Source organism: Lipotes vexillifer, unplaced genomic scaffold, assembly GCF_000442215.2.
Source record: "Lipotes vexillifer unplaced genomic scaffold, Lipotes_vexillifer_v1.1 scaffold1288, whole genome shotgun sequence".
Classification (NCBI taxonomy): domain Eukaryota; kingdom Metazoa; phylum Chordata; class Mammalia; order Artiodactyla; family Lipotidae; genus Lipotes; species Lipotes vexillifer.
This window is the reverse complement of record NW_006776097.1, coordinates 986,214-994,402: the sequence shown is the minus strand read 5'-3', so window position 1 is coordinate 994,402 and position 8,189 is coordinate 986,214. Positions and strand designations below refer to the sequence as shown.

The 8,189-nt window shown below is 42.3% G+C and overlaps 1 protein-coding gene across 1 annotated transcript in view; it reads right to left on the bottom strand.

The window, feature by feature from the left end:
- The window catches only part of KDR (kinase insert domain receptor), a 44,706-nt gene that overhangs the window by 22,618 nt on the left and 13,899 nt on the right, over positions 1-8,189 (bottom strand). The window contains exons 10-15 of the mRNA XM_007450267.1: positions 6,356-6,512; positions 5,143-5,266; positions 4,508-4,616; positions 3,341-3,682; positions 1,163-1,309; positions 286-417 (exon numbers count right to left, since the gene is read on the bottom strand). Of these exons, the coding sequence (XP_007450329.1) occupies positions 286-417; positions 1,163-1,309; positions 3,341-3,682; positions 4,508-4,616; positions 5,143-5,266; positions 6,356-6,512 (1,011 nt within the window). The remainder of the gene's footprint in view (positions 1-285; positions 418-1,162; positions 1,310-3,340; positions 3,683-4,507; positions 4,617-5,142; positions 5,267-6,355; positions 6,513-8,189) is intronic.

Sequence of the window (8,189 nt, the reverse complement as noted above, 5' to 3'; positions counted from 1 at the left end):
TTTGCGGTACGTGGGCCTCTCACTGCTGTGGCCTCTCCCGTTGCGGAGCACAGGCTCCGGATGCGCAGCCCCAGCGGCCATGGCTCACGGGCCCAGCCACTCCGCGGCACGTGGGATCCTCCCAGACCGGGGCACGAACCCGTGTCCGCTGCATCGGGAGGCGGACTCTCAACCACTGCACCACCAGGGAAGCCCAGATACAAGCTAATTTTGTGTGTGTGTGTGTGGTACGCGGGCCTCTCTAATTTTTAAAAACCACCTGATGGTCTATGAATTCCCACTGACCTTCCACTATGAAAAACGCCTCCACTTTTGCACACCCGAGAACACTGCATGCCTGGCAGGTGTACAGGCCTTCATCCTCCTTCCTCACCCTGCGGATAGTTAGGTTCCGGTTCCCATCTTTTAGCACGATGCCTGAGGAAGGGGGAAAATGATGGTTTTTATTTATGATGCGGTCTGGCAGAGTTTTTCAGGACAAAAATATTTTTAATATAAATGTTTCCCTTTATCTTGGGCTATTATCTAACTCTAAAAAGAGTCATACAGGGTCAACTGCTGTCTCAGTACCCCTGGCTTCCACGAGAATTCAGCAGGCTCTGAATACTCGGGTTCCGAGTCTATGAGATGAGCCAGGCCATGGGCCGTAATATTGCTTTCTGTTCTACCTAAAACGAATCAAGAAACCATATGGATTTTATACTGTATGACACTTCTATGTGGAATCTAAAAAATAAAACAAACTAGTGAATATAACAAAAAAGAAACACAGACTCACAGATATAGAGAATAAACTAGTGGTGACCAGTGGGGAGAGGGGACAGGGGAGAGGGGACAGGGGAGAGGGAGGCAAGATAGGGGTAGGGGATTAAGAGGTAAAAACTACTATGTATCAAATAAATAAGCTACAAGGATATATTGTACAGCACAGGGGATACAGTCAATATTTTATAACTATAAATGGAGAATAATCTTTAAAAATTGAGACTCACTATGCTGTCCACCTGCACCTTAAATAATATTGTACATCGATATACCTTAATAAAAATAAATAAATAAATGAGTAAATAAATACTTTTTTTAAGAAATAAATAATATGGGTTTTAGTTAATATCTCTAGGAAGATTTTGCAGCCAAAAAGAGACCCACGTGCTCTATTCACCTGAATCTTCCACAAGCGTCTCATTATCTTTAAACCACGTAATCTGTGGAGGGGGATTCCCAGATGCTGTGCAGGAAACTTCGATGGTTTCACCAATACTTGTTGTCTGGTTCTCCAGGTTTCCTGTGATCGTGGGTGCCATGCGCTCTATGCACACGCACAAAAAAAAAAAAAATCATAGGACATTTAGTTATAAGTTTTGAAGTGGTTTTCATATCAGTAAACTATTAAACCATTTAGTAAACTGTTAACTTACTAAGCCAAAAATACACAGAGGTTGATAACTGGAGCATTGTTCATGGCGTAAAGTTAAATGAAACAAGTCAGTCAGTTCAAACAGATTACTGCATCTCTTTGAACATTCATATTAGTAATTCAAGCTGGTAATCACATCACAAAATAAAAGTTGTCACCCTTGACTTCCCTCCAAATAAATAAATAAATTCTAGCCAGTGACACACAAGAATTCTGCCATGTTTCTCTTGGAAAGTACATAACTTCAGTGTAATTCAACAAAGAATGCCTTATATTTATTTGGTACTTTTTACAAAACTCATTTGTCCTGTTTCTGTTTTTCACTATCAACCCTATGGTGGGCAGTAGTAGCCTCATTTTGCAGATGAAAGGGGTTAAACAACTTACCCCAGGCCTTATAACTAAGTAAACAGTTGAACACAGAATTTCCCCTAAAACACAGACAAAACAATGATACCCTAAGGAAAGTCAAATATTTTTTAAAAATGAAGCCCATAGGTACTCATTTAAATGTACAGGACAACTTTAGATTTAACCTTTCCTGCAAATCACCAAAGTGCTGTGGAAATATCTTGTCCAAACCAACTGAACATCGAAAAGAATCCTGCTGAGAGAATCCACTTCAACATTTAGCAAAATTAGATTACCTCAATGGTGAACTACGCTGGGGCTTAAGCAAATGGACTCTAGTCTATTTCCAAGAATAATTTTTGGAAAACAACTTGGGAGTCCTTAGAGAGCAAACCAGCTCATTGTGAGCATGTATTTCCTGGGCATGGCAAAGCCAGGAACCTCCTTCACATCTCTTTCTGAATTTTTTCATTAGCTTGAAACCAGACCGGTCACCAAGATGAACAGAAAAACCATGATCATATATGGGTTGTGATTTGAAGGGCCTTGGGATGACTTCACTCGAAAACATCTCTTCTTCTGACACCAGAGTCTCAACACTAGCAAAATCTGTCCCAGTGCCTGTTTGAAAATACCTCTTAAAATATGTCAAGGCCTTTGAAAATATTATTCCTCTAAAACTTTGGTATAAATTAGTTTATCTGGGCAGTTCCCCCTTCCCGACAGTTAAAAAAACAAAACAAAACAAAAAACAGAACACATGCACCCTAGAAACTAGGAAGGGACACTAGGGAGAGGAGAAAATGGAAGGAGATAGCACAGAGAAATTCCCCAAATTTGACTGATTTCCCCAGAGACAGAGCCGTGTCTGCACGGATTTTGTGCAAGGCACGGGGTTAGAGGAGGTGTATAGAGTGACTTTGTGTGGGATTTACGAAGCTTTCTGTGCACTAAAATGCTCATTTCATTGACCGTGAGCTGTACCACAGAGGTACAGGCACTGAGTGCAGCATCCCTCCCAGAGGCTCTCACAGGTCTTAAACAACCCCATCACCACACTCTTCAGGCAGCAGATGCCTTAGCAAGCATGCAGTATGTGCCACTATGTTCTATGCCTGGAGCTCAGCAAGGAGTAAAACAGAAACAACCCCTGTCCTCATGGACACAGAGACCTCACTGTACTCCACAGCCCAGCAGTTGTCTGTTCTCACTCTGTCCACCGCTATGAACTTCCGGCGCCCTCCTAGCTCACTGTAAGACATTCACAAATATGTGTCTATTTAAATAAATGAATGCCCAAGAATGAGGCAGAAACTTTAGGGTTTAGGGGAATCCCTTGCAGGTAGTAGTGAGTGACCCCACCATCAGGGTTGGAAAGAATGGGGATATTTTCTCTTTTCAATATATCACTTCACCATGATTAGCTTCCTTCTGACTTGAGGACTTTCCACAAGATATGTGCTCACCAGTCTACTTCATAAGCTGCTAGAGGACAATCTTCACACAGCCCCTGAAAGCATTACATTTACGGCATCCCAGCTGCTTCTGGATGGTCCAGAGTTACCTCCCTACCTAGGACTGTAAGCTGCCTGGCCACGCAATGTCTTTTCTTGGTCTTCCTGTCCTGAGCAAAGCAGATGTAGTCTCCTTGGTCCTGCAAGGATGCATTATGCAGCTCCATGATCAAAATGTCATTTGTGCTATTAGAGATCATCGTGGCGTTCATTCTCCAAAGAGCATCCAAGTTCTTGCAAACAGGTGTGGGCAGCTCTCCCACGTGGATGGGCAGAGCCTGTGGGCCAAGTTTGTACCATGTGAGGTTCTCAAACATAGTTCTGTCCGCGGAGCACCACAGAGACACGCTCTCCTGCTCGGTGGGCTGGGTGCCGGGTTGCAAAGTGATTTCAGGACCCCCTGAAATGTAAAACCCATGCTTAGAAGACAGTGATTTAACTTGGGCAGCACACTGTTGCTTCCTTGTTGCCTTCAGTCTGCGATAAAGCACCAAGAGAAGCGAAGCTCTGGCATTCCCAGACGATGGAATACAAGGAGACAACCAAACTGGACAATTCCAGATTCAAAATGTATTATTTTGCCAAAATACATTATTTGGAAATGTAAATGAATTCCTCAGATATATATGAAATCTCCACTTTGAGCTCTAAGCACGGTTTTTAAGATTTAAACCCCCCCCCCAATTCAAAGCAGATAATTATAACTTGGGATTTAAAAAGTTAATTCCTCATTAATTTATAACACTCACTGACAGGAAAGCTATGTTTATTACAGTGAATTAGCTCAGACTGAAATATTTTATTCCATCCAGTCAGCTAAAGCTGAGCCATAGAATTAAGATGAACAAAGTCGGTAGTATTGGGAAGGCACTGCTCCAATGTCATTACAATTGCCTCCCAAAAAGCCAACCTTGTCAGCTCTTCAATAGCAAGCGCATAAACGTTGACTGAACCTCGCTAAGCCAAGCACTGTGCTGCACTCTGATGACAAAGACAAAAATATCACGCAGGACTTGGGCTTCAAAAGCACGTGTGAACCCATGCTCCCTCTCCTGTGAAGTCAGATGTACTGACTTCACGTGAGCCCAGGAGCTACCTGAGGAACTCTCCTTTATGAACAAAAGCATCAATTAGCCATCCAACTCCCCTTCCTAAAGCCACGCCACTCATGGGAATGGCCAGGACAACAGAGTAACAGACAGCCCAGCCCCTGGAGAGCACTTACTGGTCACGTGGAGGGAGATAACCCTCTCTCCTCTCCCAGCTTTGTTCACCGCTTCACATTTGTACAAAGCGGATACATTGGCTGCTTGGATAACAAGGGTACTTACAGTCTGTGAAAAAAACAAATCCCAGGCCATAAACAATGGAGGCTGTGTTTATGCACGTGCATTCAGACTAAAATTCAGCATCCCCACCACTGCTACGACCTGTCTACTCCATTCAGACTCCAGCACTGACCACGCACGCTCAAATCTGTGCAATTATAATTATGCTGATGCAGCTCACACATCATACAAAACGAGCTTTGGAAACCATGGAATAAAGAACGTGTTTTAATACAACATTACATACCTTTTCTCATTTTCATGTTTATAAAATCAGAATTACCATACATCCCCTGTACAGAGTTAATGACACGTGTTTTATTTTTCTCTGATACAGTAACAATAAGTCAATGGTGTTTCTAAAAGTTAATGGTGTTTTCAAAGTGACTTAACATGCTAGTATTTTATCATCCAATTTATTTGATGATCAATCGCCAATATTCCTCACACACTGGTATTATTTTACCCTACTTTCACTCCATCCTTCCATAAAAGAGAGACAGATTTTCAAATTAAAGAACTTCAAACTCACTTTGTTTTTTCCTTCAATTAGGGCAAATTGATTTTTGTTGACTTCGATATTGTTTCCCCCCTGGAAGTCCTCCACGTTTCTCCATTCTTTACAGGTATGTGGGTTTGTAGTTAAGGCAGCTTGGCTATAAGAAAGAGGCAACAGATGATATCATGACTTAATTTTTCTTTAATTCATATCAATAGCAAGGAAAGGAGTCAGACTTTGGTTATTACGTTCTTAGAAATAACTTCCAACGCACCCTACCACGTTACAAGACTTGGCGCCAATTAAAAATAGGCCTCAGCAATGAAGGAAAAGGTTCTAGGTAGATTCATTCAGGATACAGGAGGGAAGCAGCTATTCTGGGAACAAACCTCCATTCATAAATTGGATCGACAAGACAATTCAAGTTAATTTAGTTCAAAGGAAGGCAAGGAAACTAAGAAGTCATTGGGCTTCTTAATCTCCCTGGGACTGTGGCCTTTGTGTAGGAAATGGTCAGCATCTGAGGAAGAAACTAATAGAGGCCATCTCAAAAACAACAACAGGAAGTGAACTGCTTAGGGTGGTGGTGGGTGACTTGTTGTTTTTTTTCCTAAGGATGTCTGGACTTGTGTTAGGACCTGATAAGCCGGGCCTGAGGCTCCGAGGTCCTTGCACCCATCAGCACTTCCCTTGAGATGTACCTTCTCACAGATAAGGAGACTGTGGTATTCACCAGTTGATTGGCATAAGGAGAAAAACCAAAGACTGGCAATTAACAAAGTGAGCAAAGAAACTGCATTCAGAGAGATGGACATCAGGGCCAACCTGAAGAGAGAGCTAGCTAATCTCAAAGCGGGATACCCCAAGGAACGACATCTCCTAAAGATGTAAGCACAGAGAAAGACAGAAGGAGATTAAGAGTACCACTTGAGGAATAACCTTCTTAGAGGTAGTCTTCTTGGCTTAGAATGGCGTCATATCGTAGCTTGGCTATGTCCATCGACAGAGGAGTAGATAAAGAAGATGTGGTACATATATACAGCGGAATACTACACTGCCATATAAAGAATGAAATAATGCCATTTGCAGCAACATGGATGGACCTAGAGGTTATCATACTAAGTAAGCCAGACAAAAACAAATACTGTATGATATCACTTACGTGTGGAATCTAAAAATAAAACAAATGAATAAATATTTTTTTAAATGCAAAAGAGCAGGAAAAAAAGGATGTGGCCCTACTCACATGGGCTGGTAGGTACACTCTGTTTCCAGCTGCCAGTACCACTGGATGTGACTCGGGGGAGGAACGGCATAGACCGTGCACGTCAGCGTTTGGGAGGTGCCATACTGGTAAGAGTCCACGGGAGAGATCAGAGATTTCTCACCAATCTGGGGTGGGACTGGAGATGGGAAAGACAGCTTTTGAATTGTCAGTCAGCTTTGAGGAATGGAAAGTAGAAGTTTCCAGCAATTAAAACCTGTGTTTTTCCAAGCATAGAATTTTTGCCCCCATTTGCTTTCTCAAAGAACATCTAGATTTGGAGACAGGACACCTGACTTCTAGTGATACTCATGTTAACAATAATAATAAACTAGTAAGTTGAGTGACTTTGTGCCAGTCTCGCCACCCTGTGCCTCACCTTTTTCTCATCTATATTACAGAGATTGTTCTCCTAATCCTCCCAATTTCCCAAGATCAGACAAGGCTCCAGGAGGAAAATAGTTGTGAATAATACAGTGAGTACATGTATTATGTACTGAGTATTGTTCCAAGTGCTTTACATCAATTAATTCATTTAATCCTCACAGACACTGCTATTGTCCTCCACTTTACACGTGGGAAAAATTAAAAAGTGAAATGACTTGCCCAAGGTCACCCACCATGCCTGCTTCTCCATCTCTCCCTCCTTCTTCCCCTTCCTTCCTTTCTCCCCTCCTCTCTCCCATCCTTTCTTGTTTTCTTCCCTTCCTCCCTCCATTCCTTCCCTGTCTTTTCCTCCTTCTCTCCCTTTTTTCTCTCTTTCTTTTTTAGGCTCCAAAGTCATTAATGTGAAACTATCTTCTCATCACTACCAACCTAAAGCCTCAGATTATACTTTCAAACCTTGACTTCTTTCTTTTTCTTTGTTTTATAGAGCAGGGTAAATGCCAGGGTGAATCAAACGTTTAGTGACTTCCTGAATGAATGAGATAGAGTTATTCACTGTCCATTTTCACATCTTTATTTCTTGTTCCTTTCCTCCTCCCCACCCTACTTTTCAGCTTCCCAGCTTCTCTATACTCCCCAGACTCCTACACCCAAGTGGCTCCTAAGTCACATTTCTGGAACCTGTTATCTTTAAAATACTCCCCGAAGCTGATGTCCCCACAAAGAAACGAAGCCAAGCTCAGAAGACATACAGAGCTTGGCAGGATATACCAGGAAGCACCTTAATGTCACATGAGAAGATCCTGAAGTTTTAATCTGCCATGACAGTAGAAAGCACAAAGAATTACAACAGAGAGGCATTTCCCAACCTGTGTTTGGAGCAAGATATTAATGGATGTATGGGGGAGGGGTGCTCTGGTCAAATAAGTTTGTTAAACCTTGGCTACTCTATGTCTCCCACCCACCACTGGAGAATGGCAATATACTATGTCCATCAACTTAGCATCTCCCACATTTACTTGACCATGATGTCCTTTTCCTCCCCACCCGCAGTACTTATTGTAAATAAGTATCTTTCAGTTTCGAAAAATAAAATTCAAACCATTCTTGAATCAAAAACTTAATATCTCCCCCTTTACAGCCTCAGAGTCAGATCCCAGACTCCTGTTGAAAAAAAAATTAAAACACTTCCAACCAGCCAACAGTGTCCACCTGCAAAAGCCTTCTGCATTGGAATCTGCCTGTGCATCACTGATACATCAACCCCAAATCAAACTAGAAGCTTTCCACCAAATTCAAGAAGAGTCTTAAACATTTGCATGCCAGGAGCACAATTCAAAGGTACTGCAGCTGGAGCCTGATGACTGTCCCTGTGGGTACTCTTATGTCACAGCATTTAGCCATCGGCTGAAACGCCTACTTTAGGCTC